General features: G+C 39.6%; 1 protein-coding gene across 2 annotated transcripts; it reads right to left on the bottom strand.

Annotated features, from left to right (window-relative positions):
• Positions 1 to 824: 824 nt before the first annotated feature.
• Positions 825 to 10,096, bottom strand: LOC127601927 (beta-1 adrenergic receptor-like). Of its 2 annotated transcripts, XM_052067645.1 has the most exons (4): positions 9,988 to 10,096; positions 9,669 to 9,768; positions 8,286 to 9,586; positions 825 to 2,306 (listed from the first exon to the last, which is right to left on the bottom strand). In XM_052067645.1, the coding sequence occupies exons 3-4, from the start codon at positions 9,566 to 9,568 to the stop codon at positions 2,279 to 2,281; spliced, it is 1,311 nt and encodes a 436-aa protein (XP_051923605.1). In that variant the 5' UTR covers positions 9,569 to 9,586; positions 9,669 to 9,768; positions 9,988 to 10,096; the 3' UTR covers positions 825 to 2,278. The 2 variants fall into 2 exon arrangements, with proteins under 2 accessions (XP_051923605.1, XP_051923604.1); XM_052067644.1 differs by lacking the exon at positions 9,988 to 10,096 and having other exon boundaries at positions 9,669 to 9,981.
• Between the last annotated feature and the right edge of the window lie 11,175 nt (positions 10,097 to 21,271).

Below are 21,271 nucleotides of genomic sequence, written 5' to 3'. Positions count from 1 at the left end.
ACTTCAAGCTAGTAGTCACAAATGTGCACTAGGTGGCAATAAAAGCAGCTTTTCCATCTCTCAGCGTTGCCTTGTGCATGCAACTGCTGCCATCAACAATTCTCCAGTGAATTTGACCCTCTGCGTTCAAGCAGAAAAAGCAGGACAGGGCAGTTGGAAGCTGATATTGTATTTGAACCAACATCTTATAAACCGGTGAATCAAGATTTTGTCAATTGGAAATACACCATGGACTGGTCACCATAGGTAACCATTCTGAATAAAAATCAAAGCTATGGGCAAGTTAAGAGTTTTCAGTGAACCTTCAACGCCTAAAATTCATGGGAGGAAGACGGGGACAAAACCACATGAGGACGGGGAAAACATGTCAACGTCTGAGGCAACAGATAGACCCAAAACACCGGAATCCTATTTGCTCTTCATATCCACTCACTATGAACGCTCTGAAGACTTTTTAAACACACACATTACACACATACACATTACGATAATTGTAGTTGTTTTCAGTAGTGTAGAGCAGGCTTTCCTCAAAGACTTTGCTCACCTTATCTAAAATAAAAAAATAACTGCAAGCAAAATTTACCATAATAAGCCACAATCAGTGAACACAATAAGTTCAAACTGTGAACAGTGCGGTCTTCACCTCCTCACGCTTTTGGGAGAAAGTTGGAAGATATGCCGGCTGGAGATTTAGTATCATCGAACTAAATCTCTGGAAGTGCGTACAGTTTTGAAGGAATCAAGGAAATGACCAAAAATTACCCTGCAATGGTAATTTTTCAAACAAAATGGCAGACTTCCTGTGTCTTTTCGGGTATGGCATCTTGGGCCTTTTTTTTTCTTTCTCGACAGACAGGAGACGGCCTGTGTGGTGGGTCTGCAGGGAGCACACATGCAACAAATGGTTTGCATTTCTATTTTTATTTCTCAGTGCACGACAACGATGGCATGATCACATGCTTAAAACACACAAAGAAGTTTGATTCTGACAAAAAAATCGATGGGTTGTGTTGTGTGATTAAACTGTGGCAAGACAAAATTAATGCGCTGTGAATGCTGAACAGTTTGTGGTATGGCGACATGACATGAGAGTATCTCTGTGTACTTTGGTGAAGATGTATTGGCCAATACAGTGCTTGATATGCTGCGCTTTGCTATGCACCTCGCAAGGCAGCTCCTTCAGAAGTTGTCCTTAAAATGGTTATCAAAAGTATATATATATTTGCTAATGCTGCAATTCATGACATTTTACATGCGGTTTGTCATCTGTTATTGCAAATTGATGAAAAACTGCTGATAGGAATTTACTTGTATGTCCTGGCTAATAGAGGGTTTGAGTGGGCAGCAAATTGAAAAAGGCTGATTTAAATGACTTATTTTTTTTCATTTATTGTCAGGATTTAGATATGATAACTACATGACGAGTTCAAAATCTTACTAGAAAGATGAATGCTGAAAAGACAAATCAGAAGTGATTTCACAGGACAGCCCTTTCATCGATCCATTCATCCATTTTCCGATCCACTTAACCTCACAAGGGTCGCGGGTGGGGCGGAGGTGGGGGGGGGGGTGGTCTGGAGCCTAGCCCAGCCGTCTTCAGGTAGTAGGCAGGGGTCACCTTGAACCGGTTGACAGCCAATCGCAAGGCACACACAGATGAACAACCATCTGCACACACACTCACACATTGGGACAATTTTAATGTTCTCAATCAGCCTGCCGTGTGTGTTTTTGAAATGTGGGAGAAAACCGGAGTACCCGGAGAAAACCCATGCAGGCCCGGGGAGAACATGCAAACGTCACACAGGGAGGCCAGAGCTGGAATTGAGCCCGGTACCTCTGCGCGGTGAGGTCGACACGGTAACCACTAGCTCACCGGGCCGCCCAGCCTTTTCATATTTATGCAATTAATATTCATTGATTGACTGTGAAAAGAGTTTATTAAATTAGGCAGCATATTTTGCAAAAGATTCTACGTATCATAAATAGATAAATTATTTATCATATTGTGCTATTATTATTATTATTTTTACAATTTGAAACCACAAGCAGAAGCCTATCAGTTTGGATGTAAATCATGATTTGTAAGTACATATTCAAATTCGGTCAGTGTAAAGTTTCATGCTAATGACGCTGCGTGGGAGCAGCCACAGCAAATCGTTTTCTCATGAGTCAGTCCCGCCACTTGAGTGCTGGAGCTCGTGATCCACTGCCGAGGCTCCTCGGTGGCTGCTGGGATTCACAGTAATGGCTTCAGTAGTATGACGCGTGGTCATCTTCATCCTTCCTTTTCCTGCAGTGTGAAGCTATGGAAGAAAAGGAGAAACACATGAACAGATTACGATCAAAATGCCTAAAAAAAAACTGGCACGGTAGTTTACAGTACTTTGCTTGCTATTTCTAACCAACACTCCCACAAACACTTGATTGTGGTTCTCTTAGAATTTTCTGGGAAATTACTGAGCATGTTTCATCCCAGGAGACAAATATTCTAGTGATCAAGTGTTGTTTGCTGATATCTTGCTCCCATTGTAAATATTTGTGAAACTTCTCTGAAGGAGTGAAAGCATAAAGTCGACATGTAGATCTACTTCTCTTTTAACACACAAAAAACAACAGTTAGATTAGATTAGAGAAGTTGGTTTTGGTTTAAAACGTGAGTGCATTGAATCAAACCGGATAAAATAGTTGCACTTTAAAATATATCACGGTCCAGATCCAAAGAAAGGTCACATTGACAGTGCTCTCCAAACAAGTTCATTCATACAGCAAAATAGCAAGACGAAAATGATTGGGTCATACCCTCTCAACTTTTCCATATCGAATGGAATGGAATGAATCTAATCAAATGGATCCACTTCAAAAAAAACTGAGCTTGAATTGTATCATAACCCATTTCGAATCGTCTTTTGCAATATTTATGGCCTAAGGAAAGCATCAAGATGAAGTGGCAACTAATGTTCTATACAGTAAATTCCCGCTATTCACAGAGAAAGGGGCCCTGCTGCAAACAGACAATAAATGTGATGAACAACCTAACTTGTTTCACGTCCACGCTCATCACTCATGACACTCATATATCAAATTATCATTATTATTATTATTATCATTATTATAAAAAATGAACACAACACTTCAAACACACACACACACACAAAAGAATATCAGTGCAACAGTAACATAACTGCGATCCACAAATGAGGTTCTATGAAGCATATCATTTGCTAGTTCTTGTCTGGTTTGGTTTATGACATTGTTATTGGCACCCAAAGGAAGAAGTACAAGGGCACACCAGACTGTAGAGACCACTGTAGTATGTTTCCTGGTATGTGATCTGACTCTTTTGTTTGTTGGGAGGCTGGGGGAGGGAGGTGGGGTTGTATAAAAATGACCTTAGTTGAATGTAATTGTGCAGCTTGTTGGCTTGAGTTGATCATGCCTTGTATGGAATATCAGTTGCAATCAGATAAAAGTTCATACCAATTACTTTAACAGTCAAAGCACGGTGGCCTTCTTCGGGAGAAAACACAGTTGCTATCAGTGTACTCCCATTTGCGATTTATTGTGTTTTTGTTGTTGTTTGTTTGCTAATAACAGCAAGCATCCCCTAGTCCTGCAATCTCTCATGGAAGTTCATCAGTTTTCCCCCAACACAACACGAAGACTGATGTTATGAAGTCCACCGGACATGTCTGTACAGGAAGACTCACACGCTTCCATACAGACAAAATACAGATGGAAATAACTTGATTACAACTGTGCTTAAAAATCTTTTTATCTTTGTGGTCTGGTAGTGGGGGTGAAGGGGGGCAAAACACAGCTATAGTCTTCTGCGCACATTAATTCAGAGGATGTGCAATTACACTTTAGTACAGCAATCAATAAATACATAAATAGGTCAATAATAATAATAATAATAATAATAATAATAATAATAACGGATGTTCCTCAGTGCCAAACGTGCCCCCCCCCAGGGGACAAGCCCCGCTGTTATGACGTCATGACGTGCTTAATTAGTTTTTCATTATTTGGCTGAATGTGAGTGAGAAAATGTGCTGCCTTTTCATTTTACAAATCACTTTGGGCTTTTTTCTGTTTTCAGTCACATCATCACTAAAGAGCAGTGAACTTGTTCCAGTGGCGTACATGTCTACTGTACATGTTGTTCAGATTTTCTGCTGGTCCTCTCAGGGGTAACCACATAATTTGTTGACCATAGATTCTGTTTTTTGCCTTTCTGACACGACGCACCGATTTATTTGGGTATGAGGATGATGACCGGGAAATGAACCTTCATCATCGACATGGAAGACAGCAGCAAATACTGAACCACGACAGTACCAGGGTATGTAGCATGTGGCCCCTATCAGAACACTGCCTATATTCTGTATCGTGTATACAACGCAATTGGTTTTTCTCATTGGTCAAACTAACAGGGGCATTTTTAGTCCACGTTTTTGTCAACCCTTCGCACAAACCCATCCCTCCAAAAAGCTTCAGGCCAACCTGAGTGTGCTGTTGGACCCTGAGATGTATGACCAACTGGAAGCTACATGCTTCCATGAGTGGGGTGAATAATTACCCAAATTAGATTGAATGATTTTTATATTTCTCATTTTGATGAAAGATGATTATTTTTTTAATTATTTTTTTGATCAATAAAGGAACTCTTTCACGTTATGCGGGTTAATTGATTACTTTTTGCTGAACATTTGATCACAAGACAGTCCTCAACCGAGATGTTAGATCCCCAGTCAAACCCCATAAAGCAGGGGTGTCCAAACTTTTTGCCAAGGGGGCCAGATTTTATGTGGTAAAATGTTGGGGGGCCGACCTTGGCTGACATTCTTTACATTGAACAACAATATTGTTCAACAAATTTTAGTAAGCCAGTCTGTTTCACATTTCCATTTTTATTTTAATTTCAACAATCTTAAGAATTTCTTTTGGTTCATTTGAAACAGGTATATCACATGCAACTGCTTATTCACTTGACTTTTTCTTAAACAGATGTCTCCTGAGTGCAAATTGATTGATTTGAAACATAAAATGTATCACCATGACTTTTCAATAGTCACAAAACCTTTGACTCGAACAACAGGGAAATGAACAAGCAATACACATATCCACAACTGCAAGGATCATTTGAAATATGACATATCAGTCAATATAAACACGGAGTGATGTCTTGTTAACTCGTGAGTGATGCCCTCTAGTGTCTAAATGCTATTACTCATTTAGTGAATGCTATTACTCATTTAGCCACTAGAGGGAGGCAGTCATCTATGAAACATCACTCACCAGTCTACGAGACCTCAGTCAATGCAACACGTGTTCCATTGCGCCCAACCTGCGGGCCAGACGGCACTGATTTTATGAAAGGGGCCGAGGGCCGGATGAAATTCGACCGCGGGCCGGATTTGGCCCGCGGGCCGGACTTTGGACATGCCTGCCATAAAGGCTCTCCCTCAATTAAGGATTATTTGTACGGCAATTTATTTCACAAAGAATTTTACCAGCCATGCCGGTCAGCCATGTTCCTTTCAAAAAATAAGGTTGAAGGTACAATATAAGCATATTTGAGTTGCACGCCAAGGGCTTATGTGTAGATTTAGATTTTCTTAACATTACCCCATGATTAACATTGTTATCATTGTTATCTGTAAGGGTGGATTGAATAAACCTTAGTCTCCCCTTCAACTTGAAGTAACTCCAAGTGTACTGTACGAGCGAGACTGCGTCGGCCGCTGGCAATGTTGACAGAACTGCTGTGATATGAATGCGAGCATTTCTCTGAAAACAAAGTAGCCTGAGTATTGAGAGTCATCCTTATGCGAAGTCCCTCAGCACTCAAGAGATCGGGCTTCTTATCGCCTTTTTTTTTTTATCAAGTCACAGCTGTCAATAGTCTGCTCCTCATTTCTGCAGCAGACAGACAGCACAGCTGACAATCATTTGAAAGAAACAATCATTTGAGGTTGATAGTTCATTCATTAAACTCCCTGAAAATGACATTTTATTTTAAGATGATCTACTGTCTCCTGTTTCATAGCGATATTGCTGATGGCTGTAAAATGCCACCAGGAGAGTTTATGATACATGAAGTGCCGTAAAGCAAAAGAGCAAATATTTATAATTGAAATATCATGCTTCCATAAAACTAAGTTAGATAATGACATAGAAGTTGTTCAAAAACAAATTTAAAAAATTGTACAAACAACCTACATCAATCAGAGTTAAAATGATAAATTCTAAACATTAAATATCATGATAAATCAGAACTAAGTTGATAAAAAGAGAAAGGTATTGAAATATCCATTATGAATACAAGAGAAAATTGACACAAGAGTGCCAGGGTGTGGATGTAAATAATCCCGATACAAACCAAACGTTGTAAAAATATCACGGTTAAGGGTAAAGTATGAGAATGTAAGTAATGTAATTCAGGAATTACAAGAATTTAAAACTAACAAACAGGCAAAAGCAGATTATTGTAGCTAAATGTTTAAGTGTTATAATTAATAACCCATAGCAGGTTATTATGGATTTATAATACGTTAAACTCAGTAATAACTTATTTAAAACCCCTTAATAAGTACGCCGGAATAAATGGTAGCAGCGTGATTTATTCTCTTGTATTTTATTTCCATTAGCAACCGGTACTTCTGGTTCATGTCACTTTTTGCTGTTGTGTTTTTGTTGATTAAAAGCTTAGTCTGCTTGTGGCTGCACTTTGGTGTGACATTGAGCCAAATGTACATTTCCAACTTCGGTATAAACTGTGTGGTAAACAGCCTGCGCATCTAATTGGACAGAGTGTTCTGTGCATGTATGATAAAGATTTATCTGATGTGCTTGGCGTTGGGCTTGGTCCTCGGAGGCCCTCACCGCTGGCAAGGAGCCATGCTAATATTTGCTGATATGTGCCACAAATCTCCATGTGTCAGCCGTACATGGGCAGTAAATCCACTTCCTCACTACTGACAGCTAAAAGCTCCGTTAATAATATGTTATTTTCCAACCCATTCCAATTCAGGAAATGAATTACACACTTTATAAAAGAACTGATAATGTTGCAGTCCTTTTGTATTCAAACTCAGGTCTTAAATTCCAGTTTAATTTTGTAATGTTGAAACAGCAAATGCTTCCAATGAGTTATTTTCTGAAGAAAGTCTAATATGGACACCTGTAGTGAATTAATAAACTCAACGTTGCTGTCATATTAATATGCAGGATTATGAACAGAATCAACTAATGTGACGTGATATATTAAGACCACTTTTATCAGACCTCCACTATATTAAGTTAATATTTCTTAATTGCAGCTCAGAACATGATTATAGCATTTTCCAATTAACCTTGTCTGCTTGTTGCATTTCTTCATCTTCCCGATTTTTTTACATTGAAAAATGTACTTATTATTTTATTTATTGTTGTTTAGCTTTTTTCGAGAATGCGCATAGACCCTGCTAAGAATCAAATTTATTTTTAATAATGAATCTAGAAAAAATAATTTGGATGTACAGTATTTCCTTTTCATCATTTTGTTGCGTTGTAATCAAACGGCACGACCTGCTGGCTGCTCTCTGCCTCACCGCCCCCTTCCTCGTCTGTGTCACCTGCTTCGTGATTGTTTTGCCCTCACCTGTTTCAACTTCCCAATCAAGCCCCTGTATATATTCCCCTCGTGGGGCTGGTCTCATTGCCAGTTTGCTGATTCTACTCAGGCTTTTTTACTTTTCACTCTGCTTATTCATTCATTCATTCATTCATTTATTTATTTATCTATTTTTATTTATTTGTTTGTTTATTTATTGCCTTATGGCTGTTGTACCCCTACCTGGACTGACCTTTGCCTGGATTAAAAAAAATGTTTTGCCATTTCCAACTCATTTTGCTTTTTCACAGGATTCTTTATCTGCATCAGGATGTCATAATGTGGTAAATACAATACAATACATTATAGGCTAATGTGACTCGTTTTTCTTTTGTTCTTCCTTTTTTTATTTTTTATTTTTGCCATGACTTTGGTTGGTTGTTGATGAACTGTCACATGACAGCCCACTAACACTATACTTGGCTATTTTGAGGAGTACAAGGATGAGATGAGGGCATTGCTGTAGATGTTCCTCCCTATAACATTCCTATGGTAGGTGAATATTTGCATGTCAAAACAAGCACTATGCCAAAAAATATGCATTCAGAAAAATGTATCATGAAGTGTGCAAGCCATTACAACTGAAAGAAAGCGAAAATAAAAGTTAAAAAAAGAAAATAACACTTACAATCTGGCGTCTGGTTGTGATACATCATTGATCTGTGTGCTGCCGTTGGACTGGAGAGTAACTGGGGAAGCCTCTTCGCTCTTGTTCCCTCGAGTACTGGCCACGCTACCAGTTGGAGTTTTCTGGAAAGAACCTGCCAGGCCCGACTCGGCCCGCCATTGAAAGCAGGAGCAGCGAGTCTGCACTTCTTTATAGAATGTGTTGAGCCACAGGGTGGACAGCCATGGACAGCCCAGAAGGTTCTTGAAGGCAGCGCGGAACTCCGGGCTTCGGCAGTAGATGATGGGGTTGAGGCCAGAGTTGACATAACCCAGCCAGTTTAAGAGTCTGAAGATCCTCTCCGACGGAACGCTCCGGTCAAAAGCGTTGATGATGTTGGCAACAAAAAACGGCAACCAGCATATCGTAAACGTCCCCATGATGATACCCAAAGTTTTTAGGGCCTTGTGTTCTTTCACAAGCAATAACCGCGATGGTCTTCGCTTGATGCCTTTCCGCCCCATTCCACTGTTGCACATACCCTGGTTCATGCACACCGACTGGAGGGCTGGATTGACCACTTGCATTTGCGTTGTTGAACACTCATGCTTGAAACGCATTCTGCTTTTATCAATGAGCTGCACCTGCCGTCTCGCTATTAAGAAGACCTTTGCATACACAAAGATCATGATAAAGAGAGGAATGTAAAAAGACACTGTGGAAGATACGATGGCATAAGCCCGGTTGGTGACAAAGTCACAGCAAGCAGGGTCATCGTAGCAGATTCTGGCTTCGTATTCATCGTCTGCGCGCCAGTATCCTTTCATAATTGGCACAAAGGAGATTAAGGCGGAAACAAGCCACACCAAGCAAACGATCGCCCTGGCACGCCACTTACACAGTAAAACTTGGTGTCGGAGCGGCCTCGTAATTGCTATGTAGCGGTCCACCGCTATCACACAGAGAGTTTCTATGCTCGCCGTCACACACAAGACATCCACTGAAGTCCAGAAATCACACAAGGTTTCATCGAGCTGCCAGTTGCCCGTCAGCACAATGGTGGCCCCCAGGGGCACCACCAGGACGCCCATGATGAGGTCAGCGCACGCCAGTGACATGATGAAAATGTTTGTCGTTGTTTGGAGCTGGGAAGTAGAAGCTACAGCGATGATGACCAGCAGGTTTCCCACCACGATGATGATGATGACAGCGACCAGTACGAGGAGGATCCAGGATCCCGCCGCCGGGTGGTAGGGGGCCGTGTTGTTCCTCAAAGCAGCTGATGCGCTTAGGTTGCCGTCCATTATTCGCCCACTCAGACACTACAAGTTTGGCACAGCAACATTTTAAAAAAAAAAAAGTAATAAATAGGGTAATTGCTTGCAAAAAAACAGATGTTCTTACATTTCTCGCCTCAGGAGGATCGTTTGGCCGCACTCAAACTTCAGCCCGGGCTTCCCATGCTTCCACAAACGAGGACCTCTTAATGAAGTCAACATGTTCTCTACAAAAAATACATTTCCCTCAATGCTGAAACAATAAAAGTTCACAGAGTCGGTAAAAGTCCAAATTTGGATTTAAAAAAAAGTCAGCCTTATAAAGTACAACATCAGAGCAACCATCACAAACAGCTGTACAATAGACAACTGCGACAGTTTGAAAATGAAAGAGAAAAGTGGCTCTAAAGCAAGAAGTGTACGAGTGCATCAGCGTGAGAGCCCACCTTTTTTCAACTGCTCTCTTTGGTTCCCTCCCTTGTGCTCTCCCTCTCTGCTGTCTAAGTGTATTGGCCGAGGGGAGGAGTTGAAGAGTGTGAACGCTGTCCAGTGTGCAGAAAACAAGCACTCAACACTCAATCATGAAGTTAAATACTGTTCAAGGTAACAACACCGAAACAATGAGTTTACGTGTACTGTATTTCTTTATTTCTCCTGGATTTTTTTTCTCCCTACATGCCATCTATGAACTGGACATTGATATAATATAATAACTATAACTACGAATACACACACACACACACACACACACACACACACACACACACACACACACACACACACATTCATTAAGTACATTTAAATCACAAAAAAGATGAATACACAAAGTCTCGAGCATGGAAAAAGTCCCTAAAGAGCAACAACAAGGATGTCCTACAAACATTCATTTTGGCTAGACTTAGTGCCACTGTATGCTCTGCACAGTAGGCTCCCTTAATTTGAATAAAAATAGCAAATCACCCAGCAGCTGACAAACCACACTCATCCTCACTGTTGCTTGTCCTCGTTACAGGTGCCAGTAAAGAGAGAGAGAGAGAGAGAGCGAGAGAGATGTATACAGAGGTGGATATTGGGAAAGCATTGGCCGAACATCCGTCATGCCTGTTTTGTCATGACTGTTCTGACATAAATTTCCCACCTCAATACACGGGGACGGGGCAAAGGTGGAAGCAATTATTAAGATGAGGAGACTCAAGGGCAGGAAAAAGCTTCTGAAACTGGAGGAAACAATTACTGGAAAATAAAAGCATTCATGACAACATGAAGAAGAGGACTTAAACTCTGAGAACTTAACAAACATCGAGACATGACAGCACCCCTCCCTGTAGTGATGTCTCCAGATGGCCCCAGATTCTGCCAGACACAAAATCCTTAATTCATTAGTGGCAGCCATTTTCAGACCAAATAATACAAAATAAGTAGCTGAGTCTAAAAAGGCATCGCAATATGACTAGAAGTGAATCAATTCATCAAGTCTTTGTGCTCAATGAAACTTGCATTCAAGAATCCCGGATCTCTACTGTGGTCTGTACCCCTCCTCGTGAACTGGAAATTGTTGACCACATCCACGCTTTTTACAGCCAAAAGTCTTTTCACAGTATGAACAAGTATAAAGGCAGTGGCTTGTCAGGGGGACGAGGGAACTCTGATTAACTGGCTTAATTTTGGAGATGCAGAAGGTGGGGTGAACCAAGAGAGGCCTTCGAAGACTGAGACGAACAGAGACAGGGTTTAACACTTTCTGCTCAGTCAACTACTCCATGTCTATAAACCTTTGAGTCAAATGTCTACTACTTTTTAGCCCCACAAACTGAAGGAACAGAGACAGGGTTTAACACTTTCTGCTCAGTCAACTACTCCATGTCTATAAACCTTTGAGTCAAATGTCTACTACTTTTTAGCCCCACAAACTGAAGGTACTGTTTCAATAAAATGGCTGTAATTTCTATAAGTGCTTCTTAAATTTAACCTGAAAGTACATTTTCAAGTACAATTTCACTCCAAATACAGTGCTGATAAATAAAAGCAAGATGATAGTCTTTGACATTGTCTCAATATTCAACTAACTGTACTTATAGTGGGATTTTTTTTTAATCATCCATTCATCTTTTCTGTTGCTGGTCCCTCTCTCTGGAATGACCTCCCACTGAACATTCGGCAAGCCTCCTCGCTGCCCATCTTTAAAGCCCTCCTCAAAACTCACTTGTATTCTTTGGCGTTCGACTCAGCATGACTTAGATTTGTTCTTGATTTTACTGCTTGGTGCTTTCTACCGCCTTTATTACCGATTCGTCTTACTGTTTATTGTGCATGTTAAATTACTCCATGTACAGCACTTTGTATGCAGCGATGGCTGTTTGAAAGTGCTCTATAAATACTGTTGACTTGACTTGACATCTCGAATCATGTGAACAAACTAAGTGAATCACATGAAATGCACGCCTTGGCGATGGTGTCTTTTTACAAATTTGCTAATGTGTGTTAAAGATCCACGCTAGACTTGTTAACCTATTAAGTGTATCTGTCACATGACAGTGTCAACAGTGTGACAGGCTTTTCCACCCCCGGTCTGCGCTCATACTCTTGACTGTCAAATGAAGCCGTCCAACGTTTCACACAACACTTTTCTGCTGGGTTTGGGTGGTTAACTTTTATTGACAAGGTGGTAACATATAAAACATCATTTGTGGATGGAACGAAAGCCATCGAAGAATGGACAATTTTTCATGGTCAAGACAACATGGAAATAACATTTTCTTACATAAATACACATTTTAGAAGCATTTGGAGGAGTTCGTCTTCAATTTGCTATACTGCAATAAATACATTTATTTACCTCACCAGGAAAAATTAACAAATATTTTTGTCATTTTGTTAAATCAATTCATTGGGTGAATCTGAACATGTTCAACACAAGATACTAGAATAGATCAGCGTTCAAGAACCTTATGAGTTGCTTGTGGGCGTGTTCTAAAAATAGCTATATTATAATTTTGATTTTCTTGGAATGGTGTGGAACACCGTTTTCAATACAATGGTGACCTCAGTCTCCAAAGCCGTAGAGAGCAGACATCGCAAAAAGTATGCATTCGTTACAAGAGTATATGGTTTTTAAAAAACTTGGAAATACTTACTCTCCTACATTATAACTACACAAAATCTTTGAAATGATAAATACCTGGTGTCTTCTTTTAGTATATCCTCCATTATCAAAAGGTGCAACAAAAATTTGTATGTGTTCCCCTACTTCAATCATGAATGTGCCACTGCCTCTTTTATGGTGAACGGGAGTACAGGGGACTGACAAAGGACTTTGTGGACTGGTGCCAGCAGAATCTCCTCCAGATCAACCCTAGGAAAACTAAGGAGTTGGTTGTGGATTTCTGCAGGAAAAAGTCCTCACCAGCACCGATGAACATCCAGGGTGTGGACATAGAGAGGGTGACCTCCTACAAGTACCTTGGTGTTCTTCTGAACGACAAACTGGACTGGTCTACAAACACGGACACCCTGATTAGGAAAGGACAGAGCCGACTCTTCCTACTCAGGAAACTGAGGTCTTTTGGGGTTCAGGGGTCACTCCTTAAGACGTTCTATAACTCGGTGGTGGCCTCGGCCATCCATTATGGCATTGTCTGCTGGTCAGGCAGCATCTCAGCCCGGGACAGAAAGAGACTGGAGCGACTGGTCAGGAAGGCCAGTTCTGTCCTGGGTTGCTCCCTTGACACTCTGGAGGAGGTGGGCAACAGAAGGATGCTAACTAAGCTAAAAGCTATGATGGCCAGTCCCTCCCACCCCCTCCAGCCCGCCCTGACAGCACTTGGTAGCTCCTTCAGCCAGAGACTGTTACACCCGCGCTGCAAGAAGGAGAGATACCGACGCTCGTTCCTACCGACTGCTGTCAGGCTGATGAATAAAAAATAACAATCATAATAATAATAATAATTAAATTATGTGAAGTAAAATTGTAAATAGTACTGCGATTTATCCATTTTGTGTTCATATTGCATTTAATTGAAAGATGTTTGTTGTTTTTTTCTCTTTCTTCTTTCTTCTTTCTACATACATTCTTGCTGCTGGAGGCTGTAAATTTCCCCAGTGTGGGACGAATAAAGGATATCTTATCTTATCTTATCTCACGCCTTTGACTCTCCCCTTTTTCTCTTGCTGTCCATGGAGAAGTTAGCATTTTTAGAGCAGGGGATATTTTTTCTCATTTACAAGTTGAATTACGTATTTTGATACATTGCTGTGCCATAGAATTTGTGTAAGGGTTTTGACGGGAGGACATTGTTTTCTGCTGTTTTGTGATTGAGACGATTCAACGCAACCAACACAAGAAATCCTTCTGTGCGTCATCAATATTCTTAAACACAACGCAGTCGGACACCATTGGTTACACATGCCATGCTGTGATGCCTCCAAAATGATGAAATATATATATATATTGGGGGAAACACACTAAGACCTCTGTTAAGCAAAGCACATATGACTCAAAGTCTCAAAGTTGTTTACACGTTTACAAATATGCGACCCCCATCTGTGGATGGATACATAATATTCCTTCCATTTACATAGTATCTGCTCGTTCAGAAACAAACACTGTCATATTTTCAACGCATTTCATTGCAACATCATTCTTCAATAGTCTGTACTCTGCTGGCTCAATGAATATTAGACATTACAGACAGCACGCAATATACCGTGGATACATGGATGTTATCTGTCAAAAATTCTTGGCTCTGTGTTGAATATGGTCTCTGGTCACTATTAGACTCAAAATCAGAAAAAAATTGTGAAATGTTCTCTTTGCCAAATGGGTTACTCTTAAGTGCAGAAAATAGGAAATCATTGCACTCCCTTGGACTCTTTGCAGCTAAAGAACAATCAGAGATGACTATCAATCCAGTGAACTGGAGAAGAACATTCAGCCAAATGCCTTCCATGAGACTTGAGATATTCATCTTGCGGGAGTGCAAGGCTGCTTTTGTCACCCAGCAGCTCCTTCTTTGGTTAGCGGCACTTTGGATGGTTTTTTCGTTTTTCCTCACATTGGAGTTAGCAAATGGCTGTTTTCATTGATGGTTTGGCATTTGGCCCCAGTGTCTCATTCAAGAGGGTTGAACTCCAATGATCCACCAATGACTCACTCAAGCAGAAAATAGAAGGTTGTCCAAGTTCCCTTCATTCATCATAAATCTAAATCGGGCGTCAAATCTCCTTCTAGCATTGTCAAACAGCGGTTTGCGATTCTAAGAAAGAGGATGCAAATCTGCCATGGTTGAAACCTTAAAAGGAATACAGTGGTGTGGACAGCCTTAATACGACCATGACCCTCCAATTGGCTGAAGAAGCATTGACAGGCTCGTGAAATGTTTGCATCGCTTTTACCTTTGTCCCACTTTGTGAAGTGATTAGCATAGGAATCACCCAATTCTTGCAAGGTAGGCTATAAATAATCCGAGTTGTCATTGGGCTTTAAAAAACTCACCACACTCCCTTATTCACACATTTTGCGCCAGAAATGTGTCTGTCCTCTCCATGGAAACTTGAAAAACTATGTTATAATCGTCTGCCATTCAAAAAAAGCTCCCCATATTTATTACATAGAATAACACCTAATCTGTGTCAGCCATCTGGATTTTACAAGCTTGCTTTTCAATCCGCTGTACAATTCATCTGTTCTTTGCTGAAGATACCATTTTTGGAATAGGGCCTCATATTCATTCTACATATTCCATTTATAAATTGTGATTAACTGGTGCACCAATCGATTAATTAATGTCTAATGCAGACAAAACTGACTATGTAAAACTGAGGGCCGAATCCCCAAGGATTGATTTGCTGATAGCACCGTGAATTTCACCTCATTTGCACCCGCAGTTTGCTCCATCTTAATGTCCCATTCACAAAGGATATTGCGCAAATGCAGCACTAAAACACGCCCACAAAGTTTGCGAGCCACCGGTGCACCAAGATGCATTCTGCCTGGCATCTCAGTTAGTGAGGCCTTTCACCATCTGCACGTACTTTTTCAAGGCTGTCTGATTTACCAGTTAGCAGCATGCGAAAGCCAATCCAGTGCACCCGTGGCTTCCTCAGGGCTACAAGTTCATGAAATTCACCATTTGTTACATTGACCATTTTGATTGGGATTCTTCAGAGCACACCCTTGTTTCTGTGTATTAGATGTTTACAAATTCCTGTGTGTGTTTGGAGATATCAGAAGACAGGAAACAGTCCATTAAAGAATGGAAGCTGGTCAAGACTGGAGGCAGGAGGAAGGCAAAGCTTCCAGTGGCGATCACATGGGCAGTTCACAAAAAGGCTCTTTTTGTTTTTTTTGTCCCTGCACGCTATGGGCTCTATTTCCGTAGACAGCACACACATGATAGGTGAGGGGTACGGGTGGGAGAGGTCACACATGAACATGAATGACCGTTATGGAAAGGGGTATGCAGGTGCCCACTTCACTGCAGTGAACTGTGTTTGCCCCGGCCAACTTTACATCATCCACCCGTGGAGGTCTGCCTCCAGTTCTTTTTAAGTGTACTTTGCACACTTCAATCTTCTGCTTCCACAATGTCAAAGACTCTGTGCAATTCTTCTGCACTGAATTTAATGGCAATGAGTGGAGCCGTTTCGATTGGCTGGGAAACAAGCAGGTTGTGTTCACTCCCACAACGGCGCAAAGCAAATGCCCTTTTCCATCTGCGGTCATCTACAAAGATACAAAAAGAAAGAAAGCTCCACCCATGCGTTTTGCGCTAGACTGGCGCTGGGCACAAAAATAGAGCCCTAGGTGAATCGAAATTGTCAGAAAAGAATAAACAATAGGATTTCCATGACACTGAAAAAGTCTCAAGACGCTCCTATGCAGACATTGTGTCACTGTTTGACATACAGTACTCTGTTCAATTAATTTCTAAGCTAACCCATCAAAAAATGTTTTTTAAATTTTATTTCGATGATGCATTAACTATTATACCAACTTCAATTTTTATTTAGATTTTGATACTTACAAATAATTACAAATTGATTTAGGGAAGCTGTAGCATAAACCTTACATTAGGTGGCAGTCTAACAAATGTGTGAAGCACTGCACGACTGAAATACAATACAATACAATACAATACAATACAATACAATACATGCTGATTTATATATCATTTATAAATGACTGATACCCATTCCTAATGTTACTGTCAATTCACTCTGTAGCTTAGTAGCCTCTTTCAGAGTTTAAATTATTTTAAATTTTATTACACCAATGCTTTTATTCCTACCCCGGCCACATTTGGCATTCAAGTGAATTTGTTGAAGAGACATCTTACGTCTGTAAATGACGTGGGAAAGTGAAGACTATTCATTTTTTAATTATACCCCTGACACTAGAACATTTTAGACAAACACCAGCGTTTTCTTTTCTAGGAAAAAATATCTTTCTACTTCGACCTTAAGAACAGAACAGATGGTTATTTTTGATCAAGAATTGATTGAGCAAAATTACTAATTTGATGGACACAACATCTGCAACTTCCTTCTCATTTCTTCTCAAAAAATATCCATTCAACTAAAGATTTTTTTAAGTACTTTAACTCAAAATTTGGGCACACTACAGATAATTTTGCACATATTCATTGTTAGAAATCTTGGCACTTGTCACATGGTGGCCTGCATACATTTTTGCATTTGAATGGAAACACATGCTGGTGATTCCTGAGGTCTTTTCTGAGGGTTATGCACAAAATACATAAATCACCAATGAACGTCCCATCACGCACTCTCGGGAGACCGCTGTTGCGCTATTTTAGGGGCTGTTCTAGATATTTCATTCTGAAAACTCAGAGGTCTTTTATGTCTAAAGCTTCTATTCTTAAATAAGTGGGAAGAAAATGATAAAAGTTGCTTTGGTGTTGCTTTTGCCATAATTAATTGTGGCTTGTTCTCTGCTGTGCATGGTTACTTGAGAGCATAGTAACTTTTTCTTTTTCTCATCATCACATTCTGCATTGGTCGCTAGTCATTCGCAGGGCACTTTGGGACAAATAACCAGTCACACACACAATTGCATAATTTGGAGCAGGCGTCACCACTGTGGTGAAGGCTGCAAGACATATACATTTAAATATGAAGTGTCACACTTCACTTTTTAGCACAAACGTCTTGAATATTATTTATTTGAGGTTGGGGTGCGATTCTCTCCACAATATTTTATATTATAACAATTCAGAGGGCTACGATTTAATGCATCATAATGTATCTCGATAAGTCTTGAATAGATGTCTTTTATTAACAACTGCATGCATAGTTATTAAAGTACTTTTAAAACAGTACTTCGAATGACCCAAACCTATGATTAAAATACATTTTGAGTAATTTCTTCACAAGTAAGAGAAATCTTCCCCCAGTAAGGAAGCTCATTCACGAGCACACGCGCACTTGCAATATATTTAATAATGAATGCAGGCCCACCACTCGCCGTTTATTAATGATTGCAGTACTAACACCTTGCAAAATAGAAATAAAAAGAGTGATTGGAAATCATGAAAGTTGCAGTAGTAAAGTGCTGCATCCCGAGACAGACACACAAATAGTCCAAAGCATGAATGAGGGCTGATGAAGACTGATCAAGTAGATCTGTCTCAGTGTGGGTGCACAAAAATCCTATCGACTAGTTTAAAACAATCCTCCTCTCTATTTGTACTTTGGCTTAACTGTTAATTCAACTTTTATTCTTAAATATTTGGGAGATTTGTTTGTTTTTCACAGAATGAGCAACTAATGGCAACAGGAAGTTGGATGATTTGAATATTACATCCACAACATCCATCCATCCATCCATCCATTCTCGGTATCCCAAATAGGGTTGCATGTATGTTCAGCTGTCTTTGGGCGACAGACAGGGAACACCCTGGACTAGTCACCACTCTATCACAAGGCACACTTTAACAAGCAACCATTCATTCTTACAATTACACCTATTTTAAAATTGGAGTTATCAAATGAGTGCCAGAGTACCCGTGACTGTCTTACACACAGTGTGTGTCACGCTTTACGGTGGGCCCTTGGGATTAAAAAAAAAAATGTTGCTTAAAAATCTGTAATGATGACAAATGTTGAATACCGGTTTAATCAATGTTCACTGTAATAATGTTGGTGTTGTATGGTAATGTAATACTTTGATCTGTTGTCTTTCAGGCTGGAATGAGCGGGACAGAGGTTTGCTTATGATCATGCTTTTGTTCACCTAAGGGAGGGGTGGGCAGTTTGAGCACAGAGTGCATGGCGCCAACGTGCCAGACACATCTCAGAAAGAAGTAGAAGGTCTGGATCAATAACATGAAGCCAATATGTTGTTGAGTTGCAGTGACATTAATTGCTGGTATTACTCATTAGTAGCACTTGTGACCTCGCTGAATGACCGAAAGTGGTGCAATTGCAGGTACAACAGTGAGTAAAATCAGAAAAGCAGAAAAAGACCTGTGAAATAAAGACAGGGTACCTGGAGTAATGGCAGCAGTCTTGTCAGTACGACAGATGAATGGAAGCAGAACAGCAGGCAGTTAATTGAGCATAAAAAAGCAAATACTGCATAGGCACAAGAAAAGCACACGGCAGGAAGCTCGACCTCATACGGAAATTGTGAGTTGATTAGGAGCACGAACACTCACTCAATTTGAGTTTTCAACCAATTTAATGTACACTCACAAGCCATAACGTAAGGCACACTTGCACAACATGCAATACAAAGCGCTGTCAAAACATCATAATCATGCTCACTGTCATTGACTCCTTCATTTCATTGTCATTTCCGTGTGTTTACTTCCAGATTTCTTTATGCCCAATGCAATACGCTGGCTGTCATATTTTGAGCATTTATAGTTATTATTATAGTTATTTAATTGTATTCCTGATTTTTTAAAAACATTTTTCATTGATTAATTAATTTCTAACTAGATGAATAAACACAGAGCCAGCTCAAATTGTCTACGAAAACATGAATTCTATTTGAAAATTCATCATTACTGCTTAAATAAAATATATAAATAATGCATGCATAAATAAATTTTAAAATGTGTTTTTGGAATTTTAGGGGTGTCGAGATCTCATTTTTGTGCCTTATATAGATTGTGAAGTGCTAACTGAACTCTGTATTCTCTCCAAGTCTCCGATGCAGCTCAATATTTTCTGACACTTAATGTGGGAACATAAAACACAAGTGGTTTCATTGTACCACTTGCATGTGAAATGATGTTATGATAACACAACCGAGACTGTTGTATCTTAGGCATGTTTGATCAGACATTAACAATTGCAAGATTACAAGATCACAAGATCAGTTTGTGTCTTTTTTTTTTTTTTTTTAGTATAACAACCATTCAGTTGTTTCTTTGCGTGTTGTTTGTTTTGCTGGTTATGAAAAGTAACTTTAGATATGATCTTTCATTTGCAACACACACATGCACATGCACGCACACAAAACACTCTTTATTGTATTTCTATGTGACTCATGGTGTCTATTTAAGAGTCCATTTCAGGACATGTTTTTCCTTTTCCTTGAACTTAACTTTATAATTCAACCGCAGGATCTTCATCTAAAAAGGTTAAGAGGCTTGATTCAAGACAAATGTCTTCGAGGAATAAAAAGATTCAAGTGAGAGAGAAAGCAACAGACCGTTGTAGCATTTTGAGTTCTTTAGTTTGAGTTATTCTTGAGTGTTTTGAAAGGCGCTTATAAATAAATGTATTATTATTCTGGTTGAGTATTTTTTATATACTATATACAGTTAAGTACTTACACTGAACTACAAGGACCAAAAAATGTCACTGATGCATCAAAAGAAGTTATCCTGTGTGGACTCTAAATTGAAAAATAAACTAACAAAGAAAAAGGTTTGGGTGTGACCATTTTGTCATGCTTCATTATTTCTTGACATTTTCAAGCTCTATTTTGGGTACAAACAATCTGAACCAACATTATCAACGAAACAACTGAAAGCCATTTTGTGTTGTTTTAAAGCACAACATTATCTGTTGATGCTGAACTTTCTTGCTTTGATATCTTTCCTCTCTGCATACTCACTGAATTCATAAAAGATTCAATTGGCACGCGGGATTATATTGAATCCAAATCGACGGGATGCATAGTAGCGTAATGATCAGAAAACCTATTAAATGATATTTGTGTTTAAAATAAACTTTGAACAAGGACTCAGAATGTAAAAATCAAATAAATGCAGTAAATATTAAAGAAACATAAAGTGAGATGAGCATTTTGACAGATTTTTTTTTTCTTGACACTTGCAAACTATTTTGAACATAAACAATCAGAACTAATATCACCAAGTAAGCAGCTTAAATGCATTTTTCTATGCCGTTTTCCTGTTTGAAAGCACAACATCATTTGTGTACGCTGAACTTTGTTCTTCTGACTTCTTTGACAGCTTGCTTGTCACTCATACACACTCACTCCATCCATAAATGATTTGATTGGCTGAGTCATGTCTTGTGGGAGGCAATAAAAAAATTAAGCTGGAGAAAGACACACCGGTTTAAATCCTCAAAATGTTGAACTGCTTAAGATGTTCTGTATATTGCAGAAAGACATCTGGGTGCGGGTCCTGATCCGAGACCACAGACCATCTGTTGAAAATCTCAGATTGTAGTGTACTCATCTTGAAACACTTTTCCGATTTAGTTCAAACTTTTCCATTTTAATGTTTTTGT

The sequence above is a fragment of the Hippocampus zosterae genome, chromosome 6 (genome assembly GCF_025434085.1).
Source record: "Hippocampus zosterae strain Florida chromosome 6, ASM2543408v3, whole genome shotgun sequence".
In the NCBI taxonomy this organism is placed as follows: Eukaryota; Metazoa; Chordata; class Actinopteri; order Syngnathiformes; family Syngnathidae; genus Hippocampus; species Hippocampus zosterae.
Note: the sequence above shows the minus strand (reverse complement) of the source record. Positions and strands in the feature narration are given on the sequence as shown.

What these genes read in the sequence shown, in the direction of transcription:
- LOC127601927 (XM_052067645.1), bottom strand. Translation starts at nt 9,568, where the DNA reads ATGGACGGCAACCTAAGCGCATCAGCTGCTTTGAGGAACAACACGGCC. An exon ending in TCACAACCAGACGCCAGATT is followed by an intron (nt 2,307 to 8,285) that starts GTAAGTGTTATT and finishes TTTCTTCCATAG; the next exon opens with CTTCACACTGCAGGAAAAGG.